Source organism: Lissotriton vulgaris, chromosome 3_1 (assembly GCF_964263255.1).
Source record: "Lissotriton vulgaris chromosome 3_1, aLisVul1.2, whole genome shotgun sequence".
Classification (NCBI taxonomy): domain Eukaryota; kingdom Metazoa; phylum Chordata; class Amphibia; order Caudata; family Salamandridae; genus Lissotriton; species Lissotriton vulgaris.
In genome coordinates, this window is record NC_141689.1 from 1,922,064,644 (window position 1) to 1,922,092,641 (window position 27,998).

Here is a 27,998-nt window from a genome sequence, read left to right on the forward strand (position 1 = left end):
ACCCCCTTCCCTGACCACAGTTTTGCCCTAGGGTCGGCCACATGTAGTTAACGTCCCAGGGACCCTACACCCTGGGACTGAGCTGCTGTTCACCCCACCCTGTGCCTGTGTCTTAGAGGGGGAAACTCCCACCTCTTATTTCACTGCCCACACTCCTCGTGAGCTGGAGAAGTGCACCACTTTTCTCCATGGGCATGAGCAGACGAGAAACACCTGCTTTCGGGTGGGAGGTGTGCAAGTCACCATGCACTGCACAGGAGGTACCTGTCTTCTTGGAGAGCTGGTTAGAACTGTTGGGGCTTGGGGCTTCCTGTAGAGCCCTCAACAAAAATAAGACTCGGAGGGACCTGGGTGGAGCCAGGGCACATAGAAATAAATAAAAAAAGAAAAAGGAAATATGGTGTGAAGCTGGTTACTCACAGAAGCCTCTCTGCTCCGCAGCAGATGTCGATCATCAGATATGCAGTGATCAGGCCAAAGGAGTTCTTTATAATTCTCTGTGAGGGGGTTAAGATTTGCATAAATCCTTTGTGGGGGGGGGGGGGGGCACTAAGGGTAGAGACTCCATCAACATATTTTAAGCATGTTTTGGAGCCGGCAGAAGTGCAGCACACCGCTAGGAATGTTTTATGGAAACTAGTTCTAAGTCTCCCGGGGGGTTATATTTATGCCCATTGAAGAGGTTTTGTTGACTTTTTAGGCTCTCTCTGAGCCTCATCTCTTAGACTTTGGAGGGCAGGGACCTCTAGTGGTAGGTCATGCACTTGCAGTTGAGATCTAATCAAAATGAAATACAGATTTTGGGCTACATGTTAGTCAATCCAATGCTTTTATTGACAATGGTGGTGATTGACAGTGCGAAGTTCCACCACACAATGAGTTCTATTGAATGTTGGTATTCCTCCCTTTGACTCCAATGGTGAGTTGTTGGAAAATTACCCTCTTTGAAGGGTCACCCCAAACTTTTTTTCATCCTCCTCCTCCTCTTTTTTGTTGGCTTTATGACCATGGGCACTTTAGCGCTGTTAGCCCTTAATGGTACACTCCCTTCACTCCGGGAGAACACCACAATGTTACAGTACTCTTTTCTTAAATACCACCTTGCACAGCTTTCTGTTGTTTTTTTGCAAAGAGGGCAATAAGGGAGCATATCAGCACAAACACCCACAGTTTTTGATGAAAAATCCAATTTACTAAGATGATACACATATCCAATGCATGGGAAACTTCTAATTTGTGTATATGTATGAATTTATACTTGAAGTGTATGTCTCCATTCCAACTCCCATACTAAATAGTGCACACCCACCTTAGAACTGTGGTGCAAGGCTGAAAATTGTGCAAGGCAACCTTATTTGAGCATGTGCACAGGGCATGTCGCAATCTACAGGCGTATCTTAGAAGAGGTGGTTCCTTGCTGAGTTTACCTTCTTGTGCTACACAACACAGAACATGTGGATGCTACTGTGGGTGGGTCCCAAATCACCTACATCATAGTGGATCCATTTTCGTTAAATGTTTGCCAGCACTATGATGACTTTTAATATGTTTTGTACAGTGTGATTTAACAATACTAGGAAAGCATTTTGAAGAGAAACTGAGTTTGTGGCCAAGGCGTGATCTCGAGTGGAGAGTGGGTCGTGGGCAGGGATTAGAAGCCCCACCTAGGAATAGCTGTTCTAAGGCAGCTGACAAGGTTCCAGCATTGAACAGGAGGACCTGTTCTGCTGCCAGGGGTGGGAGGCAACTTCGAATCCTAGGGGGAGGGAGGGCGGAGGTTCTCACTGGAGCCGGCCCTATTGGTCGCAAGAATAGCGGAGTAACGTTTCTGGAACTGCTTAGGAATCACAAATAAATCATTCAGGTTGAATGACTATTGATTGCTTATATTTTTAGGTGCATCGAGGAGTGAAAGGATTTGTCAGAGATCTTCAGGGAAATCCAATTTCTAATGCGACAATATACGTGGATGGAATAAATCATGACATAACATCCGGTAAGTGCGGGGAGTTCTCTATATGACGGCAAGTAGTAAGTTAGAAAAGAGTCTTTTTGTCACATGTTTTTCAGATTGTTCGTTCAGGGAAACAAAGAGTTTTGTTATTTTAACCTCACCCTCTTATTTGCTTTATGATTGGTGTTTTGACTGTGCTGCTTGGCATGTACCAAAGGTGCTAGGGCTGAAATAAGAAGCTAATCTTTCAAGCAAAGTATAAGGGACCTGCAGAGGGACATTGAGTAAGCGCCTGAAGGAAAATAGATGCCAGATTTGGGGATTTTGTTGGGAAATGATGAGATGGTTACATTTGAGTCTAAAAAAATGAGTAACAAATGCTGCTCGGAATAATCAAATTCTTCTACAATCCAGTAAGAATGTTAAAAGAATACCTTTCTGAAGACGTGCTTTGAAATACCCTTCTGCCAAAGTGCAGGGATATAAATGCTTTACATTTTTGATTTGATTGAGTGCCCTTTATATCAATGTGATGTGGATGTGTCTCATAAAATGACTTGTAACACGGTGAACAGTTGACTTAGACTGTTTTTTACTTAAAACTAAGGGTCTTATTTAGAGTTTGGCAGACTGGTTACTCAACTACAATAGGGTAGCTGCGAAACCTTAAAATGAGGGGTGGGATATTTGAATTAGTCTCAGCCACTGTTAATTACACGGGCTGCATCGCACTACATCCTTATTTTTCATATCATGCCACCTTAGTTTCGACCCAGCAATATGCAAATCATTTGTGCTCTAATATGAGCAGCTCAGCTCGAACTTCCAGGTCAGGTCATCTCTGCACCGGAACACAAGCAACCCAAGACCGGTTTCATCCTGATTGGGGCTGTTCAGTCAGGTGTATCTTGCTTCCAGTGGCACAGTGAGCACAGGACCCATGTGTGGGCATATCTGTCACACTTAGGGCGACACACTAAAGAACAGAAAAAAATAATGGGTGGAATTCCAGAATTAATCTCAGCCACTGGTAATTACTCAGTGCTGCATCCCAGTCCATCATTATTTTCTACACCATGCCACCTCAGATTGGACCCGGTTCAATAGGAACAGGCTAGCCTGAACTGCAAGGTCAGGTTCTTCCTGAACTAGTACACAAGCAACCCAAGACCCATTTTGGCCGAATTAGGACTCTTCAGTGGGGTTCAGCTTGGTTCCAATGGCACACTAAGCATGGGACTCGCATCTGGGCACGCTGGTTGTACTTAGGGCGTCGATGCTGAGTTATACAAAAAAGGTAACACGTGGCGTACTTTAATTAATCTCACTGGTGCTGCATGGCAGTCTTTCATTATTTTGTAGACCATGCTACTTTAGTCTGGACCCAGCCACATGAAAATCAGTCTTGAATCTGGTCCGATAATTTTCCACTAGAACCAAGCTGCACCCAACTGACAAGTTCCAATCACAGAGAAAACAATTTTGGGTTGCTTGTACTCCAGTACAGAGAAGACAAGGCTTGGCAGTTCAGGCTGGACTGTTCCTATTGAAACAGGATCAAAACTAATATAGCTGAGTCTAATCTGAGGTGACATTGTGGCAAAATAATGATAGACTGGGATGCTGTTCAAGTAATTACCAGTGGCTATTAATTCAAGCATTCTACCAATCACTTCAAGTACAATTGTCAAGCATTCCAAAAATGTATTTCCACCAGAATTGGAACTTCCTACTGATGCTGCACCCCACACATTTGGTTGTCTGAGGTGAGCTCTGTTAAGTAACCGGGTGTAAAAGAAAATCCTCATAGATTCGAAGGAGACAGAGGTCTGTGCATTGATATCGTCAGGGTACATGGATATGGAGTTAAGTTAAGTAAGGCTGTACTTGCCTATATGTACTTATCTTGTCGAATTATTGCCCATAATCTTACGGCAGGGAAGCATTTTCAAAAATCCCTTCTAGTGGAACATGTGTAAGAAATTAGGGGCATCCAGAATAATATACCAGCCCAGTCTCCTTTGAGTCAGTGAGGTATTTTTTTACACCAGTGTTTTTGAATGAGGCAAGAGCGGTTGAATAAGCACCATGTGTACATGAGTGCTAATACTGACTGGGCATGGGAAGAACCTATCTCTCCCAGTCTCGTAAAGGTAAATCGATGTAGAGTTAAGAATATTAAATCTATGCTTACCGTTATGCATATACCTTCTCAATATTTTAGTCCTTAATATTTGCTCAGACCTTTACTTAAGGAGGATATTTTGAAGATTATCTGATACATAAATCTTAAAACCATCCTTCCCGGGTTTCTAAAAGAAGGATGATTGAGCATGCACACTATTGTTTGTTAGCTGCATAATCAGAAGAATATAGATCACAGATTGCCCAAATAAACTACAAACAAATGCAATTTATGAGAGTAATACATATTTCTAAGTAATGTAATTTTAATTGTACAATGCCACAAATCAAAGACCTTGCTGTATAAATTCGTGCATGTTTTGGCACTGTCGAACTTGCCCATTTTGTTGTTGAGAATTGTAAATAGGAGGAATGGTTCTTTTACAGCATAGTAAACATGTTGTACTTAGAGTGCAATAAAGGAGTGCACAGCATATTTCTACTGGTTTGCAAAAGTTAGTATAACTTTGCTCCACTCTCTGAGGTGCTCAGTCTGTGCCACATCAGTCTGCAGCCTCAGTTCTTGGTCCCAACGAAAGATGTTATGTCTCATGAACTCAGGGATGCTTTTTTAACAGAATTCACAGGAGATGGTCTGCAACCTTCAAAACTCTAGTACATATATTACATCTTACAAGACCTTATTAAATACACACAAAAAAGTCAGTATTGTCAGTTTTCCCAAGAGAGAGTAAGCGGAGGCATCCTCAGTTCTGTTCAAATCTTTATTCAATTTTCTTAGTTAAAAATGCAGATGCTTTTTTAACAGTTCTGGTGCTCTCATTGGGGTAAAGGCTTGTAATTACCAGCTAATGGATTCCCTGCATAAATCTTCTGTTACGGAGGTAACCGGTCTATGTTATAAGGAAAGACACACTGTCTCTCAGCAATAAGTGCTACTAATTGGTTGAGATTAAATCTTACATTCACAGTCAGTCACCCTTATGTATTGTAGTCTTAATGCAGCGCTATTTTAATTTCGCTCTTGTTTTGTTTGTAGCAAAGGATGGTGACTACTGGCGATTGCTAGCACCTGGAAACTATAAGGTGACCGCCTCCGCGCCAGGATACCTTGCTGTGACAAAGAAGGTGGCCGTTCCAGTCAGCCCTGCAGTAAAGGTAAATGACGTCCTATTGATGGGTTGTCAGCCCTTGATGCCTTTTTAGTTCATAATATGTTACCTAAAGAGATGTTAAACAAAACCTACAAGGGAGACTGCTTCTAGAGAGGCAGCTCCTCGAGGTCAACTATTCACTGTCCACAGTATTTCAGGACTCCTGCTGTCGATGTTGTGAAACTGGGAAAGTGTACTACCCTGTCACGTGAGGAGCATGGCGGAGTGGGGAAAGCAGTGCCCCCTTGAGACAGGAAACACAGGGACGTGTAGTGCCCTGTGGTGTTGTGGCTGATGACCACATGTTCGATTTAATTGTGCTCTGGGACCATTCTTCACCTGTTTATATTTGTGAAAACTTGGTGTTAGCTTTAAAAACGATCGCGATTTGTGAGGAGCGATCATAACACGAATTGACTCCCGACTCCCTGTCGTGGAGGATTGAGGATGACGGCGGAGTGTGTGGCATTCACAAAGATATGTTTTCTGTGCAGTAATGTTTCAGCAGGTTAGGATGGATTCCATGGGTGAGAGAAATATTGACGAGGACGCACCGTGGCGGAACAAATAAAAGAAAAATAGCTTTGATAATGTTGAACATTAAAAGGTCCAAATGACAGCTGGAAAGTTTGAGGTGTGATTGGGGTAAACTCCGCTTCGCTGGTGGGGTAAAAGCGCCCCCAGTGTTTAGGTCTCGTGGTGTTTACAGCGCGAAAGCGCTGTCTCGCCAGAGACCTATTGTCAGCGGCTCAGCTTCCCAGGAGACAAGAGCTGGCTACGCTCATGGCATCGGAGCGCGCCACCGCGCGCGAACGCGCTCGCTTTGGCCATTTCCTGTCTCCTGGGAAGCGCAAACATACACAGCCACACCTCCCCCTGCTTACGTATGCGCACACACAGACACACACACACACAAGCGCACATACACGCACGCACACATACAGAGACTCCCCCCCGCCGTTACACACAGAGACACACACACGAGCGCATATACACGCACGCACACATACAGAGACACCCCCCCGCCATCGCACACATACACACACATACACACGCGAGCACACATACACACACGAGCGCACCGACACCCCCCTGCCGCCCCCCTACAACTAAGGCCCACTTACCACAACTCCGGACTTCTGCAGCCTCCGCGGGGCTCTCCCTCGGGCATGGGAGCCCCGTGTCACCACTGCTTCCGTGGGCGCGGGCTTCGCGCACAAGACGAAAGTCCCGCCCCGACGATAGGTTTCCTTTTTATGAGTGCACGCGCACGTCTTGTTAATCTTCAGTGGATAGCTCATATAAGTAGTGTGTAATGTAAATTTTATTTTCGTTACCTTCTTTCCTCTTTTAAAACTCTCACTAATTCTTGTTATTTAGAGGCACCGCGGTACACGCTCTTACAGAGTGGAACCACACACGAGGGGAATCGTATGAGTTAACTGGTGGGAGCAGGTATTTCAGCGACCCAAAACTGTTAATCTGCATCGAAATATGAAATGTTCTAGTCAACGATACCTGCGTGCAGAATCAGCTGATTCGTGCTTTAATATACCACGAGGTAACCAAGCAATGCGATGTTGCCAAATGACTTGTGTCAAGTTTATTGGGGACCCCGAGATTAGACCCACGTCCGTGAGCCTCTGGGTCAACTCTAGAGATTTTCAATCTACAATAAAAAGTTCAACTGTGTGGTGCACGTTTAATAAACCCCACCTGTAACCTGCTGGTGTCAGCCCCCTGCAGCAGGTGCACGGATCTTCTGAGCTATTTCCCCGGCACGCGCCCTGGACATGTTTACAACTTTCTGTAGCCGCGCGAGAGTAAGAGGGCCTAGCCGGGGCTGACTGCTCCGAAGGGCAGCGCGATGCGGGGGCAGGGAAGGATCCCCTTCTGCTGACTCGCACTGCCTGCCCCCACCGCCCCCTGGTCTCAGGTGCACGCTCCGGTCCCCGCACCGACTCCTCCAGAGAATAAAGCCCGGCTCAGAGGGTTCATGTATCAGGTGTGAGAGAAAAACACAGCGACAAGCCTGTGATCAGCCCCGCGGGAGCAGGGAGGCTGATTATGCTATTGAGTTACTCCGGGAAGAAGCCGAGAGAAGGGAGAGGAAGAGAGGCGCCACTAGGGGACGGGGCGTCCATGTTACGCACAGAGGCTCTTTCAGCCGGACACATGGCCCGGGCGCTGACCTTCAGGCGCGAGGTCCCCGGGGCCGGAGTGAGGGGGCGACCGCTGCCATACGGCCTGCAGCAGCATGTAGAACACTACACCATGGGGAAGTGCATGATTGACAAGGTGCTGTATTTGTTGTGAGCCTATGTGGGAAGGAGGCGTTTTCCTGTCATTCATGTGTGACCAGAGGGAAGTGCTCTAATCTTTTCTTGGCTTGGGGCGCAGTGTCTATCAATGTGATGGAAGAGAAAAAGATTGCCACCTGGCTGTTGTTTTAAGCAGCCTGGCCTGTTTTTTTTAAGTGCAGACGAGTAAAAATATTGGGAAATGCAGTGAAATCCATTTTGTTTCCTTCAGAAGCATAAACCTGCAAACGTAGAAATAAATGAGTTAAGAAGTATTTAAGTGCTGCCTACATTGTTTTAGAATGAATAAAGCAAACAGAGAGATGATTACCTTGTTACAAACAAATCCTGACACGTAACACTCTTAATTTCCTATGTGGGATAAGGAACATGCAGGTAGCTTCAGGAGAAACAGACCATATTTGATACAGCACTCGAAAGAAGTGGAGGGTAATGTGGAGTACAAGATATCTTTGGGCGCTGCGTTATTCTGTATCCAGTACATTTGTATGGTTGTGTCATTTAAAGCTTTGTTTATCAAAGGTTAACGGTTTTGAACAACAATGTCAAGTAATCGGGCTGTCAGCTGGAAGCCTTCTTGGTATCACCACAACAGTCTACAGATGACGTCACGTTTTTCTGCATCTGTATCTTTGTTTTGCAAGCTTCTTGCAGATTGTCGCGACTCTTTGAAGACAAAGAAATGAGGGATGGACGCATAAAAAGCACCGTACATCCTTTTGCAACCTGTACGTCACCGGTTTGCCCCTTTTTGGTGACTGACTGCGTCCAGTTGTGGAAGCTGTACACCTTAGCTTAGCCTGTCGGGTTTCAGCATCTTCTTGCAATGTAGTACGCAGACCCACATTGAATAAGGGTAACTTTGAACATTTCACAAACCCATTTTTTAGGTCTCCAGTCAGCGTTTGTTAACATGTGCAATTTGTTATTGTTTTTAGGTCTCGCCTGGTGTAATATTTACACACGCCTCATCATTCCCAAAGCCCCTGTCCCAGCTGCGCACGTCGTCCTGACTCTAAAAGCAGATGAGTAATTAAGACCTTAAAAACAGTAACGCTAATTACAACCCCTCGGCTTCGTCATCTGTCAAAAGAGGTAAACATTTGTTGCAATCGCTATTTCCTGAGTTCCTTTCAACCCAGAATATCCTACTTTTCTTGAACATGCCGGACCTGCCTCAGGTCTGCATCTTGCAGCAATGGGAAATGCGTCCTGTCCTACGCGATAGTCCGTGTGTTTGGTGTATAATATAGGAACAGTAAAATAGAGCCCCAGCAACAATCCAAGACCGACTGCGACCGAAAATGGGTCCAGTCATTGGCTTTTTTTTTATTTCACTGTGTTCCTCTGCAAATAAGAACTATGGGTAAATGGCGCCTATGCAGTACAGTTGCTGCCTCTGACTTCCTTCAGTGGCAGTTTTTAAGCAGACAAGGCCAGTGCGCATGCATGGATGTTACTCCCCCATAACATTCTGTGTCCCAAGCAGTCAGTGTTTGTAATCATTAGTGATGTCTTCTCCCTTAATCCGTGTGGCTCTTTGTCTCTGGACCGTTTTAAGTCAGTCATACATTTTTTTTTACCTGTCGCCTGCCCAAGATCAGGAGGCAGGCACACCGAACCGGCACCTCCTCACCCCTTCTTGTCAGCCAATAGCAACTCCCATGCCCAGCATACACAGATAACTACATTGCTATGGCACAGCACTACCATCTGCCTGCCTTCCTGCTCCTACACTTTTACCCCGCGGTGCAGCCACAGGACAGTGGCTACATTGCCCGTGTCTGCCCCGCAACACGTTGTTCCTGCCATGGAGGTTTCCCACAGCCGGGTACAGTTAATAAGTACAGGGACGCAAAGATATGTGGCATCGCAGAATAAGAACGGACGTGATACAGGTAGGCTTTTTTAAATGTATTTGTTAGTTTTCACTTTTATATAGCGCAAACTTTACCCGCAGGTATCAGAGTGCTTTAAATCAGCATGCTTATAACAAGCAAGACTAGCACTCTATATTACTGCCAACTTTGCTTAGCATAAGCAACAGCTAACCATTCACAAACAATGTTTATATACCAATTGCAAATAAAAAAAAAATCATGCAAAGCATTGTCATTTACAATGCCAGTAACTCAAACTTTAATGCTACGAGACCTATTGCATTGTAAATGCTTGTTTTAGTTTGGGAACGGAGTAATCCGTCTCAGGCCGAGGTGAGATTTTATTTTTCTCCGAAAGACTGTGTCTGTCGGGAAGGACAGACAGTCACTTCCTTTGTCACTTGAGGGACTAGGCACTGAGATTTGGCCAGGCGAGAAATATTTGACTGTATGTAGTAGAAAAGGGGTTTAGCTGGATTAAGGGAAGTGCCGATGAGCACTTGAGAAAGGTGGCTTTGGTTGCAGTGATTGAATGTTTCTAGCTTCTTCTCAGGGCTTCAGTTCCGTGTGAAGCAGTGGGAACTCGGAAGCGCGCCAAGCATTCTCCTGGAGATGAACATAGCTGAGGCTCTTCAAGCAAGAATTGGTGCTTGACCCCAGGCAAATAAAACCATCCCTCCCCCTTCAGACAACAACCATAACATGCATGCTGCAACTTTTCAAACCTGGCATATCCACTTGGCGACATTGTGAGGTCTAGGCAAACCTGCTATCAAAACCTTACATTTGCAAACTTCAGGACAACATAGAACAGGCTGAAGTCTACATTAAGTACTATATTGAAAGAAATCCACAGTCGAGGGGTCAAATGCTTCACGTAGCTTCTTTTTTTGTTATAGAAGTAATGTGGGTGCTCCTTTGTAAAGATGAGGCGTGCAGCAAGGAAGTCCAAAAGTGGACAGTTTATTTGATACACAGGAGTCCTCGTCTGTAGCTGCCCAGCAACAGGAGATTAGCTGTGAGGAACTCCTGATGGCGTTAGACTCCAACGTGGAACCAAGCACAAACGAATACAGGATTCAAGAAGTACAAATGCCACACGCACACTCATGCACATTTCAGTAAAACATCTCGCGTGCAAGCGCGAGTACAAACAGGCTACTCCACCATCACAACATCATGCACGCTCGTGAGCGTGAGTACAAACAATGAAGTTATTATTACAACAGCCTTAAATTCCATTCTGCTCCGTGGGAATTAAATTGAGAGTTTTGTCTTTCTCTCTTTTATTTCTGTCAGGAACATTCAAAGTGCCGCCTTTCTCCAGGTATAGCAGCTGATGTGGCTTGCACTATCTATATGAAAAAGTATCAATTCTTTAATAGTGCCAAGAGACACTTCATGCCAAAGGGTTAGTGCGCCTATGTTAACATCGTATCAAGTATTCTATTTATTTAGGCGCATCCCCCGGGTACTGGGAGATCACCTGTGCTACTTCTTTGGCCTCCCAGCAGACCGGTGTTCACCTTAAAGTTAAGTGAATAGAGCCATACATTTATAATTAAATGCCTTTCTGTGTCTGGTATGATTTTGATGTGAATCAACGGGAATTCCAAAATTCTTGAATGGGCAAATGTTAAATAAATTTTGGACTTTAAAAGGCCTGCATTCCTTATGCCAGACGATCTTTACTATTTGTGCTTTCCAAGGCTTTTTCTTAGGATTCGAATAATAAGGCTTAGGGGCTGCGTAGGAGTGAGAAGAGTTAGTGCCCAATTATGGGTCTCAAAGCAAATGAAACAGTCATTCTGTAGTAGCTGGGCATCAAGGTGTAACTGTCTGCGTTGCGTGACGTCATCTGGGATGCCACAACCAGGTGACAGAATGTGTTATGGTTTGAGGGATCAGAGACATCTACACCAGGGAGTCTGGTGGAAGGACGGATGGGATCCCCTTTGGTATAAAGCAACCAGGTTTTGGTAACCCTGTGACCTCTGGGGCATATTTACCAGGAATGGGTGAAGGGCAGCGTCGCAAATCATTTTGCTGCGCTGCCCTAGGCCAATTCGAAAGAAGGACAGGCATGCACCATATTTACAAGATACGGTTAATTCCTTTACTGGTGTTCCCTTGAGTACAGTTTGAAGGGGTTCCTGGGAACGTCAATCTGAAAGTGCATCGACGTGCTCTTACAGTGGCACGTGCACTAGAACGCTAACCTGTGAAGGTATCTGTTTTGTTTGAGACAGCTGCAGAGAAGCTCAAGTTGAGTGTCTCTTAACGTGCTCTACAGTGTCACCCACACTAGAACGCCAACCTGCTGTGGTGTTGGTATTTGCTAGGGGGAGTCGGGAATGTCAGAGTGAGCATCTTCCAGCGTGTTCTCAGTGATACGCACACTAAGACAACATGACAACAGTGTCTTCCAGCATATTCTGCAGTGACACACACACTTACTACTTCTGTGGTGCTGCATGAATTTGGAGGGTGATCTTCACAGTGATATGCACACTGAAAATGTGTTGGTGCATGTCTCTGTTTGTGGAGTTGGAGTGAGACGCACACTTCTAGCAGTGATTCCTGCAGGTAATTTCTTGTTCGCTACGGCGATATGCATACTGAAACATATTGGTGCATGTCTCTGCTTATTGCGTTGCAGTGATACACACACTCGTAACATTGATTTGCACACGTGTGCTACTTTCAGCATTGATTAGGGTGCTTCCCTGAGCTTTAGTTGGCAATGATTCTTGCACTGGAGATTTTGATGCGTGTTCCTGCTATTTTCATTTGCAGTGTTATTCACAGAGTACCTCATATCTATTGTTACTGTTACTATTTGCTGTGATATGTTCTCTAAACCTCACTGTAATTTGTATGGCGGTGGATCTCAGTGTCGTTTGCATGCTTACTATTCTTTGCCCATCATACGGTGCTGTACTTATTTGTAATCAGAACTTACTGTTGTGGGCTACCTTTGGGGCAAACAATTGTTTGTTACATTGCATTTTTTTCTAGTGTTATAGAAATGCTTTCTTTCTCATGAGCCCTGGTACTCCATCCCTCAAATGGCAAAAGTGGAAAAAGGGTTTTGAGAGATATGCAAAGGTGTGTGGTGCTTCTTTGAGCACCAAGAGGAACACGTCTCTCCTTCTCCACTGTTTGGGTTCAGAGGGTCAGGAGATTTTTGACCACCTCCAGGAACTCTCTCAATCTGATTTATATGACTTTAATGAGTATGATTTGTGCATCAAGAAATTAGATATTGTTTTTTGCCAAAAGTGAGCACGATTTTAGAACGCTACCATTCGCAAGAAGGTTTCGAAGGGGGGGAGTCTATAGAATGCTATGTCACTGAATTGAGAAGGCATGCAGCAGCTTGCAAATTTGTGGGATTGTAGATGATCACATAAGTTCATGGTGGGGTGTGGGATTCACAGAGTGAGAAATGACCTGTGGGTAAAGGATGAGCCCACTCTGGATGGTGTTAGTAGTTGCGAAAAGTGTGGAGTACTCCATGGAGTGTGTTGGGATAGTTAGGAAAGAGAAAGTAAAGGAACAGAGAGTTAGTGTTGAGAAGGAAATAATTAAGAAAAGCAATGTAAAGCTTTAAAATGGTAGTATAAAGGTAAGCCCACTGTACAGAGATGTTACAGATGACACAAAACTGGTCACCTGGCCAACTGTAAAACGTGCCCGGCGTTGAAAGCAGCTTGTGTGAATTGTAAAAAAAAGGGGCATTTGCTGCAGCATGCAAAATGAGTTACCTAAGAAGGGTAAACCCAGAACTAGTCTCTGTAACCTGGGTGAAAGACAGTACTTAGGAACAATGGTCCTAGAAAGTGATAATACAATGCACAAAATTCACATGGATCAAAACATAAATTGAAATTCAAAACTAGAACAAAGAGCATTTGTTGCACACAGTGTTTTATTCACACTGGGCATCCATCTATTGGTGACAGTATTTACACATTGTTACATATGAAAATGCCCCTAGAAGGGAACGGGAAAAGGGGAAGAGAAGGTGGGGTGATTGTGGTCCAGGTGAGGATAGGGAAGTGACTGCAAGATAAAGTGTGCATCAAAACAATACGTCACTTAGAAAACATGTGGCTCATTCCTCGAGCCTATTGATCACAATTTAACAAAACAATACGTAGCCATGGTTTTAAACAATAACACAGTATAGAATATCTGTTGCTAACGCTGGCCAAACGGAGGGAAAAGTATCATCAGCTGGATGCATCAAGATGACATGTGTTTTGTTAAATCCTGGCAGTTCCTCGCCTACTTGTTTGAAGGAGAAGGGAGAACTCTGTAATGTTGATACTATGACTGAGGGCAAATTGTTGGAACAACTTAAGGATGATTTCCCAGATGTTTTTAGTAAAGAGCTAGAATGTTTGAGAAATTATGAACATAAGATTCGTCTAGTTGCTGGAGCACAACCTGTTTGTTTAAAGTGAGAAATGTGCCCATAACTGTCAGAGAGGAGATGTGTGATGAAATCAGTAAACTCAAGAAGAGTGGTATTATAGAAGAAGTTGAGGGAACTGAGTGTCTTGTCTCTGTGGTGGCAGCCAGAAAGGCCAATGGAAGCTTGCACAAGTGCATTGACTTGAGGCACCTAAACATGTGTGCAATTGTGGACAAGTATCTCCTTCCAAATATCACCGAACTGTTTTGCTGGGTGGGGCCATTGTGTTTAGTACCATAGGCCTCACCTCGTCCTACCTTCAGATTGAGTTGAAGGAGTCCTCTAGAGACTTGACTGCGTTTAGAACACCCTATGGAACTTTTAGATTTGTCAGATTGCCATTTGGGTTAGTCTCCGCAGCCTCACTGTTTCAATGTGTGATGGAGAGAGTTTTACAGGGAGCTAAAGGAGTTTGTGTCTACCAGGATGACATCTTGGTTTTTGGTAGGGACTCTGATGAAGATAATGCTCACTTAAGAGATGTCTTGAGGAGATTAAGTGACAGCAACCTCATGATGAAACTAGAGAAGTGTAAATTTGGTACAAGGACTATCAATTATTTAGGCCATAACATCTCTAGTGAGGGTGTGTTTCCCAAAGTTGAGGTAGTGGACACTGTTCTACACATGAGCTTACCTTCATCATGTGAGGAGATGATGACTTTTTGGGATGATATTTGTTAAGAATTTTGCTGATTTGATTGTCAACATGAGGAGTTGGCTAAGGAAGGATGTTGAGTTCATCTGGGATGACATCTGTGAGAAGGGGTTTCTGGTGCTGAAAGAGCGGCTCAGTGCAGCTCCTAAAACTAATCATTTTGACTTCAAGAAAAAATCTGTAATAACAAAGGATGCCAGGTGTAAGAAATACTATAGCTGACACACTTTCCTGGTTGGTTACTGTATGCAGTGATGAACCTGGTGTGGATGAGATGTTGGATGAAGACACTGAATTTGTGTGCGCAGTTGATTGCAGTGTCATTTCGGAGGAAAAATGGCGTGAGGAGTTGGGAACAGATAAAATTCTTAACAAAGTGATGAATTTAGTGCTGAATGATTGGAGAAGTAACAAACAAGGGTCTGAAGGATGTCAAATTAATTGGTGCGTGAACGTTGAATTGTGTACTAGTATAGATTTGATGCTTAGAGGGACAAGACTTATACCACCTAACAGTCTTAAGGAAGAGCTGATTAATCTGACACATGAGGCACATCAAGGTATGTCAAAGAGTAAAGAGAGGCTGTGATGTTCTTATTGATGGCTGGGTATGAATAAACAGGTTGAGAGAGTGGCGCGTGGTTGTTTACTGGGTGCACTTAGTGAAAAGTCTTAACAAACTAGAGTGTAGTCTATGGTTGTCAGGGAACACCACAATGGACCGTGGAAGGGAGTGCAATGGATATTTTAGGTCTGATCCATGCTGAAGGTCAACAGATGTTTCTCATAGTGGTACTGGACATGCTTTCAAGATGGCCAGAGGTTTACTTGACAAGTGCAATAGAGAGCAAGCGTGTAATCAAGGGTATTGAAGGAACTCATGGCGAGGGAAGGTTTTCCGGACACCTTGCTTAAGGACAATGGGGTGCAACTAACAGTCATGGAAATTGAAGAATTTCTGAGTAACAGGGCAATAAAGCCTAAGAAGTGTGTGTTATACCACCCAGAAATTAATAGAATGGTTGAGAGGGTAAACAGGGTGTTCAAGGAAACCATCATGTTAGCCAAGTCTCACTCTTTGAATTGGAAAGAAGAAGTTATGAAAAGGATTTAAATGCATAGAGTTGCCCCACATTACACAAAAGGGAAAACACTTTTCGAATTGTTTCGAGGAAGGCTTCCCAATACCTCTGTGAAGCCCGCCTGGGTCAACAGTTACGAGTCTGAATTGGAAAAGGGTGTAAGTGGTGATGCCTGACGTCAGGGAGAAGAGGAAAAAGTGAAGGCTGTAAAGAAGAAGGAAGTGCGAGTAGCTGACTTCGTTATGATCAAACGTCCTGGAAAGGGGAGTGTTTGTCCTACATTTTCAAAACCTATTTAAGTTATCACGTTTTTTAAAAATGCTTCCAAAACTCGGTATCATTGCATATGGAACCTCTACAGAGTTGTCTTGTACAAAAGAGATTTGAACAATAACAAGATGGAAGTTGGGGTTAGGTGTGATGAGGGAGTATTAACAAGGAGATCTGAAAGATCTGTGAAGACACCTTGATATTTGAAGTACTGCGTTTAACTTGTTGTGGAATGCTTAGATGACTCTGCAAATCCATCACTATTGTACTGCATGCACCTATACAGATGTTTGCCCTGCAAATCCATCACTGTTGTACCGTGTGTACCTGTACAGGTGTTTTCCTTAAGTTTTTATTTTCATTTGTTTTATATAGAAATTATGTTGTGTTGGTTTGTTAAAGAAAGGAGGTGTGTTGCAGATGGGCAAGAGGGTGGCTGTCTGATCTGGATGAGTTTGGAACATTGTCATGTTGACTGGAATGTCACAACCAGGTGACGCAATGAGTTATGGTTGGAGGGATCAAAGACAGTTACACGAGGAAGACTGGTAGAAGGATGGATGGGAGCTCCTTTGGAATAAAGCAATTAGATTTTGGTAACCCTGCAACCTCTGTGTGTTATCTATGGAGCTGAATATTGAACTGCCACATATTTCTTTTATCGTTTTTGTGGTGAAGTAAATTTACCAAGATTCGCTAATACACAGAGCTCATATGCAGCTTGTGCAGCAGCAGTGCAAGCTTACATTAAACAGAGATGCTGGAGCAGCAAATTTGCAAACTTCCCTCACACACACTAACTGTGCAGTCGCAGTGCAAGCTTCCTTTCCCGCATGCAGACGTTACTGAAGAGTAAAGTTAGAAGTTAACGCCCATGCATTAGCACTGCAACCTTCCCGTGTTCTTCACCATCAATGAGCTCTCAGATCGCATGGGACTCCGTGGGAGAAGTGTAGATTTTCCAGTGCCCACAGCCGTTTTCAAGAAAGTGAAATGGCACAGACGTAGGGAGACTTATCGGTGTTTCTGTATGAGCATGAGAGGATGTCTGACACTGAGCCGAGATGCCTAGCCCTATGAGGACATCCGTTGTATACAGTCAGTACATGCGTATTACGTTGTGTTGTGTTGTGTCAATTATGTGATCCAGCTTGTAAGGGAAAACGTAACCTCTGCATATGACCCTGCACTCGGCTTTTATTTGAATACCCTTCCACAGTTTTACTGGCAATTGACCATAAGCCATTCCCCAACCCTTTGGTTCTTGAAGGACGATGGAAGTTCCATTTAGTGATACATGTTGCATCTCTTTCCTTGTCTCTTTAAACTCCTAACGGGTATAATTGTGCAAGAGTAGAACACGTCTCCTCGTTTACTCGAGTCCTTGAGTATCACGATGACTTAATTTCTCTGATTAGCAACTCTCTAATGAGCAGAAGTAATCCGGAGCTCTTGGAATCAGAATTCCTAGATAATGCGCTGCTTTGGCAGAGCACTGTTACAGCGAAAGCCACAGAGAGTGATGGGGTTGTCCTCCCACAAGCTTCTCAGAATGAACACAGATGGAGTCATTGCGACGTGAGCGCTGGTGTTAAAACTGGCGCAGACGGCATTTCCGTCCATCTTGTCACCAGCTCCTACCCCAGCTGAGTTGAAGGGCACTTGATCACCTTCTGTCCAGGCAGTATTTGCCTGGTGGCGATACCCGGGGTATCATAACCCCTTAGAAAGCATAACATGGGTGTCAATGAGCACAAAGGCACAGAAAAAGCGTCTGCACGTTCCTCCCGGTATTTTCCCGCCAAGGTGTAAATCAGACACAAATGCTTTCTAGACACCTTGTGCAAATGCTATTTGTGCAGAATATGGTATATAGTGCAGGGCCTCAATGTAATGGATCACGGGCATCCTAAAGGCATCGACACATATAAAACTAATAACAAATAATTAAGAGTGGATAATCAGGAGCACAGGTGTTCTCAGTGGACCTAAACGTCTGAGAGTGCCTGAGTACACAGCTGCCAGCCCACGGACAGACAGGAACCGAGGGGTTGCAGGAAGGAGATCAGAGGAGCACGGGAATTGTATTCCTGGACCATCCAATCAAAGTCATTACTGGGAAAGAGAACACAGCCGACCACTCCTGGCTATCCCAGAAAGCTCTGGACTGGCACCCCTGGCACATCTGCCAGGACAGCAGAATGGCACAGCCAGGTACCCCATGCGCTCACGGAGAAGAGCTATTACCGCCTCACAACGTCATATATATTATCTGAATCTGCAGCATTCACTTTGTTTAAAAAAATGCTTTAAATAGTTTCCCACAAGCATTCAATGTTTGATAAGTTCTGATACCTACTGGAGAGATCTCCAGTTGCTTAATACCAGGTGGCACCAGATCACCCACTTTCTTTCTCTGTATTCTGTCACTTGCAGCCTTAATTGATACGGGGAAAAGTACAACACTAGATAACAAGAAACAAATAATAGAGGCAGGTGTGGATAAGCCTCACACCTGGCACTGAATATTATGAGAGCTAATCTATTGAAAGTTTATCAGATCACTTTCTTCTATCGTAGTCGAGGCAAATAGTGCAGTTCACAGTCAAAGACGTTTTCTAAAAAATGTTTGCACGGCACCAGCCTTTATTATAACACTGTGCTTAGTTTTCAGAGGGTGATTTACACTTGATGTAAGGTGGTTTATCCACAGTCATTTTCTTTAGAAGCAAAGGGAACCCCCTAAAAGTGAGTCAGCACGCTAAACACACCTCTCTGCATCACGCTGTAAATACAAGCATCACCCATTATGGAAAGACTGAATAAATGATGGACCCTACCTGAGATAAGCACCTGACTACTCTCCCCCCATGAGCTATCCTTGCCCTTAAGTTTTAATTAAAGGGGTTGTGTGCACACTGAATGGCACCCATCAACACCGTGCCTATTCCCTAGGGAATTACAATGCAAAATTTACAACAGCAAAGGTGCACCACAAAAAATGAATCAGTTGGTATAAACGATATTTAAGTAACCATAAGAAGAAAGTTCCTCAGAAATATTTAGAGTTCTTCTTTCAATCTTTATTTTTCAATTCAGTATAAAAGCACAAACAGCCGACGCGTTTCGTCCCAACATGGGACTTCTTCAGGGCTGTCGGTAAAAAAAGACATACACATACAATCAATCTTAATGTACAAAACAATTTTTTCTGACTTACAGTTAAAATAACATTTAACATTTAACATTTATAAGAACCTCTTTAAAAGAAACATAAGACATTTCTGACAAGAACATGAAGCTCCTACATGATTTGGAACTGGGACTTTTGGTCCTTTATCAATCGTTTTTGTGGCAAAATGCCGGATGGCCTAAGTTTAGGTTTTCACCCTCTATAGCACTGACACACCCCATATTAAGAACACAAACTTAGATTGCCATTGTGGGGAGAATCTCTTTATTAAAAGATTATCCCAAACATGACTAGCTTCAAAGACAGACGCCAGGAACTGGCCCAGGACCTATTTACATCTGGGGCTAAGACAACAGGTACCCCAATCCCCAAGGAAGATGGCCTAAAAGTAAAATTCAAAAAACTAGAAAAACTGAAAATGAATGAGATGTCCCGGTGGTGGGATGGCACCACATTGGGCAAATATCTAGAGAATGAGAAAATTCCACGTGGGTTGAGAATACTTATCTTCCCCACATTTGAAGACCTAGATACAGACCAATTAGAAGATTGGGAAAACAACTTACGGAACGCATCATTCACAATGATGCGGATCCTGATCAAGAATGCCGAAAAAAAGGGAGCGAAGGCCCAACAAGAGATAGAAGAACTAGAAAAGGAGATAGCACAATCCGATCTAAAAGATGTGATAAAGAAAAACTACGCTATTTTAGATGGAGTGCTAGAAAAACATCAGATCTATCTTAGAGACAAGAAACTGAGAAAAATCAGGAGGGACGACAAAGACTATAGTGATGGGAGGGTCTACACTTTTTCCAAAAAATATGACAAGGTGAAAGTCCCAGGAGAGGGTAAAAGACTAAGATCCGAGACTCCCGAATTAAGCTCGGCGAGCAGTATCACATCTCTCTCATCTGCGGCAAGCTCCGCCTCCACGACTGAACCAATAAGTTCTAACATAACCGACACAAGGCACAATAATTTTTTATTGGAGATGGAAAGGTGGAGGTTAGGGGCACGACCAGCTCACAAAGAGCCCCAAAGACAAGACGGGGAGGGAGGAAGTGGCAGAAACGCAAACAGAAATGCAAAGACACCAAATCCGGAATCAGTGGAGAGAGTCACGAGGTCCAAAAAGAAGGGGAATCCTCCTCAATAGCTAGCTCGGCAGGTGACAACACAGTGAAATCCATTGTGGTCAATCTATCAGAAAGAGCTTTAGATCAGGATGAAATCTCTGTACTTAGCAAGGGTTTAGGATTTTGCCCCAACCAAATGGGTGGAGATGTCAATCTATTTGTTGATTTGATGAAATTTGTTCGACTTGTAAAACTCAAAGATCATTTTGCACGCAATCCTTCTAATCATGTCAACCAGAACAATGTTAATACTGTTATTGATTATACTGTGAATGAAATAAATACTTTACAAGCAATGATCTCTGTTGAACTTGACACATCTGTTGACATTGAAAGTGTAAGGAATGAATTGGATGTCTTGGAGGATGTACACATCGAAAGTGGTTTGAAACCGAGGTCTAAATTTACCCCCACTGGCACCCATCCAAACATAGACATCTTCCGAGAAAAGGTTAGCCACTCATTCCATCAAATGCTTGACAATCCTAAACATACTCCCCCGCCAAAATACAATCTCTCCCGTTTGGAATCGGAAGCCTTAAAAAGACTCAAATCCGATGAAAAAATTGTTATCCGAGAGGCAGATAAGGGGGGGAATGTAGTCGTAATGAATAAGGTCGACTACATGAAAGAAATTTCCCGCCAACTCTCGGATACCACCTGCTATACCAAACTTGGCCACAACCCCATCGAAACTCTCAAAACCCATATAAATATGAAGCTCACAGAATGGCGTGAAATAGGTTTACTAAGCACTGAGGAATGTCAATACTTAACAGTAACAACCCCCTCCTACCCCTGTATATATATACTCCCCAAGATCCACAAGGGAGGCCTGTTTCCTCCTGGCCGCCCCATTATTTCAGGAGTTAACTCACCCACGGAAAGACTCTCTGAATACGTGGACACTTTCATTCAGCCTATGGTGCAGAACCTCCCTGCCTACATACGAGACACCAAGGATATATTGGGCAAATTGGAGGGTTTCTCCTGGACAGACACCCTTCACCTAGTCACCCTGGACGTAGTAGGGCTTTACACCTGCATCAAAAAGGAGTTTGGGATAAGAGCCCTTGAAACATTTCTGGTCAAACGTACAGCGGACCACTTGTCGCACAATGGTGTCCTCCTTGAGATGACAGAAATAATACTGTCTAAAAACTACTTTTTACATGATTCCATGTGGTATCATCAAATACAGGGGACAGCGATGGGCTCCAGGTTTGCTCCCGCTTACGCCGGCCTATTCATGGGCTGGTTCGAGCGGGAGCATGCATGGGGTCGCCACGCGGCCGCTTGGATGAACAACATCATTTTCTGGGGTAGGTACATCGATGATGTGATCATGATCTGGGATGGACCTACCCCGGACCTCTTGGATTACTTTGGTTATCTTAATGATAACCCCTTTAATGTCCGCTTCACCATGACACATGACCAACAAACAATAGACTTTCTAGATGTCAATCTGTTCGTAGAAAATAACAAAATTCAGAGCAGTACCCATCGTAAAGCGACAGCCTGTAACAGCATCCTACATTATAAGAGCGCCCATCCCCGACACGTTGTCGAGAATATCCCTTATGGGGAAATGATTCGCATGCGTAGGAACTGCAGCACGGATGCCTCTTTTCAACATAACATACGAGAAACTGAGAAACGCTTTCTTGAAAGGGGCTACCCAAGAAAAATACTTGAAAAAGCCAACAAAAGAGTACATAATGTGTCCAGAACAAGTACTTTGATTCCTAAGGTTAGGCCCCCAGATACCAGCAGACCATTATCATTTATCACACAATATTCCGATCAAAGCAACAGTATTTTTAACATCATAAGAAAGCATTGGCATCTGATTGCTGAGGTACCTAGCCTTCAAGATTCGGTTACTAGGACACCCAAAGTATGCTATAGAAGAGGAAAAAATCTTCGAAATATCCTATGCCCTAGCTATGTGGAGTCCAACAAACGGGCCAATTGGCTTACCGCTCCAACTAAAGGCTTCTTCACATGTAGCGATTGCAACGTGTGCGCACTAGGCAGAAACAGAACCAAAGAATTCCGATACAATACCAACAAAACCTACACAATAGATCACTTGATTAACTGCAACACTAAGTATGTAGTGTACATTTTGGGTTGCGATTGCAACAAGATCTATGTGGGAAGTACCAAGAGAGCCTTGAAAACCCGTATTCAGGAACATGTCCGTGCAAGACGTAATGGTGACATGAGACATCCCTTGACGTTTCATATGCAGGAATACCATAAAGAGACAGACAACTTATGGTTCTTGGGTATTGATCACCAACCTACACACCCAAGGGGAGGAAACAGAGAACTGGCGCTAAGGCAACGGGAGGCGGGCTGGATATGCAGGCTGCGCTGCATTGAACTCGGCCACAACACCGAAGATGAGTTACACTATTTCCTGGAATAATCTGCTGTAAGGGTTTCCTTTAAGCATAATGCTGCTCTGTTTTCATCACACTCAGAATTAAAGGAAGGTTTATAATTAGTCTCTTGCCCAGCCTGTTTTATCGTGCTGTATTTTTCACAAAAAGAAAATGATACTTTATATGTATAAACTGTAATGTTATACTCATGTATGTCCTTTTTGAAAACAATTGGATTGTTTATGATAACTATGCAGCACAGTGTATCTTCATCGGACTGATTCAACTACAAATTGCAGATGCCCCTTCAGAACTCAGATAAAATGGCACCCCTCTGACCCCTATCCCGACCCTACCTGTCATTTGAGCCATACTGAACGACGCCTGTGTATACACCTGCTTTCCTGCCAGATTTGAGCTTGCTCAACTTACAAATCATGATTCAGCACTTAAGCTTGTCATCCCGTTCTTAATATTGTTAGGATTACGGGACTAGACCATTTACGTTTACAGTTACTTAGAGAAACACGCCCTATGCATACTCTTTAGTGCCCCTTTTCTTGATTTCATGCTTTTCATGGCAGATCATATAATAGAATGACCACGCGCAAAATACATACTCCTGAGAGCTATTTTTCGGGGCCTCTTGCTTGCTGCATACCTGCAGAATTTGGAGTAACCTATATCAGTTATTTCCGATTTATTGTGCGACTATTTGTAACATTTTCTAGCATGACACCCAAGATACAGGGCACGCCGCTTGCCTGTTCTTATTTTCGGGTCTTATGCCATGTATTATGCACTAATGTACCCATTACAATATGGCCGCCATATCACTGTATACACACACACAGTATTTAGAGTGGAAGCCCTAGGCTCGAGAATTGACATCTTATGTACTCAACTTGATCTATAATATACACAAGGACAAACAAACGTCCCGTCACTTTGGTTAGGACCAGAGCGTACGCTCGGCGGTCTTTAATAAAGTTCCCAACAACGATTGAGTTCGGCTTAATATAAGCGTTCTTAATACGATGGAAGTGTTAAAACATACACATAGTACATTGTCATTAATTAGAGAGGGGACACGCTAGCTCTATAGACGTCAGACCATTGGGAACAGGGGTACCAATATGTCACTTAAACGTTCCAAGATGGCCGCCCGATTTTCTTAATACATCATCACGTGTATTCTCGGTCCCTAGGCTCCATACTTGATATCCGATTTATTTTTATTATTTTATAATATAAACAAAGACAAATAAACGTCTCAAAGCTCGATTTAGGACCACAGCGCAGGTTCGGCGGCCGTAATGTTTCTCTATCACACGATTAAGTTCATTTTTATACAAGCGGTCGAATTTTTACTTAAATGTGCAAGACAGATAATTAACATATTTTCATTGTTTAGGGAGGGGTAACGCTATCTCCACCGGCGTCAGGCCACTTGAAACAGGGGTGCCAATATGTCCCTTAGACATTCAAAGATGGCCGCCCGAATCACTAAAGATAGCATCGCGTTATACCTCTGTCCCCCGGTACAGCGCTGATTTGCGCTGGCGGGAAACTCACCAGGTGTAGCCCCTTTACTGCAACTATATATGGAGCAGCAATGGCTCACATCCTTTGCAACACGACGTCGCCACGGGTGTTCTTCCGGGTTGAGGGCTGTGGATGAGTGCCGGCCGATATACTAAGAACGGTGAGTACTTTAGCCTGCCAACAGTTAGTGCAATATTGCCATCATACTAGACTCCCTTTCTCCCATAGGATCAGACTGGGGATAGAGGTGTTTTGCTTTGTTAGAGTGATAATATTTCAAAATATCCTTTGGTTAAATCCCCTTGGGATGCCTTTTTAAGTATAAAACATCTTTAATAGCAGAACCTACATACCAAATCTAGCTGGGGGCATATGTATCCTGGACCACATACCGAAGACAATAGATATAGAAATGACATTCTCAATAAATTGACCAATATATAGAATTCTCTAGTATTATAACTTTAAGACACCTGGGAAAGTAAACCCTTAGAGTTCAGGACCTATCATTTACTGTTTCCTATTATATTTATAATCTTCTATTGGAAACTAGTTAAGAAGACTACATATCCACAAAAGTGTTTTGAGTCAAACTTCCTTACTGAGAAGTACTCTATCTATCCTTTCTTCTAACAGGCCTACCGGGACACGGTGCCCACTCCCTCTCCCAATGGACGAATAGGACCCCCAGTCCCAAACCAGTTCTTTCTCAGACTCAGGTAACTGCTCTTTGGGGAATTCTACTCAATCCCTTACAGGTGCTCTTTGATACTGTTAATTGTATGTATAGCACTTACAACTTCCCAGAATAGTTGTTACTCTTGTCTCCTTGTGCTCATTTATCCTCTCTTCCCTCAGCAAACGAACTGAGTTCCCTGTATAAGCGAGGTGACATGATCCTCTACACCACCCACATATTCTACAGATACTGCTGCATCTGTTAACCTAGGAAAGCTTATAGTAAGTTGAATTTGTTTTCTTTGAACAGATAAAGTGACAGGGAGTGATTTATCCACCACAGGGCTATTATAATCAAGCTAATAATAATCTCTTGCCTATTGGTTGGTTGTCTAATACGCTGACACTATATGGTGAGGTCTATAATTCATGTCATCCACCTTTTTGCACTCCAGCCTAGAAATCAAATTTTAAATACTCAGCCTCGGAGTAATCCAATAGAGAACAGGATCACACAAGCCCGGAAGGTTGCCCCAGGACCACGCTGCTTCACAAGTTTACTTACACATGCGACGTCCAACCAATTCATAAGGTAATAGTGCTTTGACTATGGGACAATTGCTGCAGTTGAAATGTAGTGACTTACCTTGCTTGGTCCCCATATGCACTACATACTTTCTCTTGATAATACTTTTCAACTTTTGGGTTCATCTCTTCACTTGGGCTGGCTGGTTTTCATTTGCACATTTCCCCTTATATATAGAAACCAACCTATTAATTTCATTTTGGCCTCTCTGTTCTGCACTCCACTTGCCACTTTATTCACGGTCAATCACATGGGCTGCAGGCTGGGCATACAGGGTTGCCACCCCATGAAGCAAGCTGCAAGATGTATGAAGATGTTCCGATGATATAAACTTGTGATGCATGTTATCATACTCCAATTTGGATTATTGTAGAGATTTACAAGTCATCCTGAATCTCCGATCAACACTAGGAATGTAAATAATGTAGATAAACTTAGGCCATCCGGCATTTTGCCACAAAAACGATTGATAAAGGACCAAAAGTCCCAGTTCCAAATCATGTAGGAGCTTCATGTTCTTGTCAGAAATGTCTTATGTTTCTTTTAAAGAGGTTCTTATAAATGTTAAATGTTATTTTAACTGTAAGTCAGAAAAAATTGTTTTGTACATTAAGATTGATTGTATGTGTATGTCTTTTTTTACCGACAGCCCTGAAGAAGTCCCATGTTGGGACGAAACGCGTCGGCTGTTTGTGCTTTTATACTGAATTGAAAAATAAAGATTGAAAGAAGAACTCTAAATATTTCTGAGGAACTTTCTTCTTATGGTTACTTAAATATCGTTTATACCAACTGATTCATTTTTTGTGGTGCACCTTTGCTGTTGTAAATTTTGCATCACCCATTATGGGCCTGCCCCAGTAGTAGAGCAGTGATGCCATGGACCCTAAGACCCCCCTACCACCTGCTAAAACTCAGGCATAACTGGGGTGCGGTGAGAACCTCACACTACTGGGATCCGGCACCACTGCACCTGCTGTGCAAGCCTGAGCCTCCTGATTGGTCCATTCTCTCCTCCCTCTGTCAACACCTTCCCCTGGTACACTTCTCATGCGCAGGCAGGTTTGCTCTTATACAAATTCTGATATTAAAAAAAAAACATGTACCTCGTTGGATGCAGAACACAAGTTCCTTAAATAAAAAGTTAATTTCATCTGCAACAGCCTAATTACCAGAGCTAAGAGACACGAAGAAGCACAACCTGTAGTGAGCCAGGTGGGCAGGTACATTGCCTACTCGAACGTGCTGTGCGTTTATGACTCCGTGAAAGGTATTTCCCCCCTTAGAAAGAGCGGATTTCAGCAGCAGGAGCACGGAGACGCCTGTGGATGCTGCTTCACTGCTGAGAAGCTGAGTGGAGGAAAGAGGTCTCGCACGCACGTAGTCATTCTGAGGCGCGCAGACCGAGCAACAAAGTTATTTCCCAGTGTCCGACTGAGTTTATTCTAGGGCCACGTGTTAGGCCTAGTTAACACTAGATGCCCCGGAGTGTAGGCCCCAGATCATTACCCCTAGGGCGATCACTTCCCCTCAACAGGACACAACACTGTGCAGGGCGGCCAAAGTGGTTCTGACACACCCACAGAGGTTTTGTGAGAAGGGGCAAAGGGTGTGGCGAACTGCCTAAAGCTTCCCTCGTCCCGCACATGGGCTAAATACAGGGGCGGCTGCATATCTTCTCTTGGACCCTTTGTCTCACCTCGGACCCTTCACAGAGCTCTAATGCCTTTTGATGGATTCATTCTAAGCAAGTACCACATACATACACTACATAATGTTGGAATGACAGCACTGGGAGTTAATTCCAACATCGCTGGCATACAAAGTGCAATTCGCCTTCCGCTTCCCAGCTTCCCAGCTCCCCATCTCCCCGTCGGGGTTAAGGCCCAGAGAGACACCTGAAACGGTAGTTGGTCTTCACAGCATAGTCTTTATTAGTTTTAGATACTGCCAATTTCAGCATTGGCCTCACTACTGTTGTTTTCTTGACCAACTTTATTATTGCTTTATTTAACACCACAACACACAAATAAGATATACAGGTTATACATTTTGCATTGTATTTACACTTGTCTCTCCACAGGTCCTTAGCCTTTCCTTCGCGTTGTGCCAACAGTCCACAACCAAAATACCCTGCTCTCTTGTGCTGACCGCCCCTTCCGGCCAACAGAGTTGCAGGTAGATAATTTTCCACTGCTCGCGACAAGCACCGGCTTCCTGGGTAGGGCCAGAGAGTCCAGGGCCCCCAGCAGGTCAGCCCCCTCTCCCGCCAGCCCGGAGCCCTCAATTGACTGGCTGCATGCCCTGTTCTGGGGCCAAGCAGCCGCTTCCAAACGGAGTCCCTGTAATTTATCTTGCCCAGGACCCCGCCACAGGGCGAGGTGCTCACTGGCTGACTCGCCCCCCCCTCTGCACATCCTAGCTCCACCTCCAGGGCTCCAAAAATGGTCTGTATAAACATCTCCAATCCCGCGTTGGACAAATGTACCCCATCTGGCGCGTACAACTCTGCCCTTGACAC

At 43.9% G+C, this 27,998-nt stretch overlaps 1 protein-coding gene across 1 annotated transcript in view; it reads left to right on the forward strand.

Moving 5' to 3' along the window:
- CPE (carboxypeptidase E) overlaps positions 1 to 27,998 on the forward strand; it is a 359,008-nt gene that overhangs the window by 287,966 nt on the left and 43,044 nt on the right. Inside the window, exons 7-8 of the mRNA XM_086962397.1 lie at positions 1,897 to 1,996; positions 5,139 to 5,257. Coding sequence (XP_086818523.1) covers positions 1,897 to 1,996; positions 5,139 to 5,257 — 219 coding nt within the window. The remainder of the gene's footprint in view (positions 1 to 1,896; positions 1,997 to 5,138; positions 5,258 to 27,998) is intronic.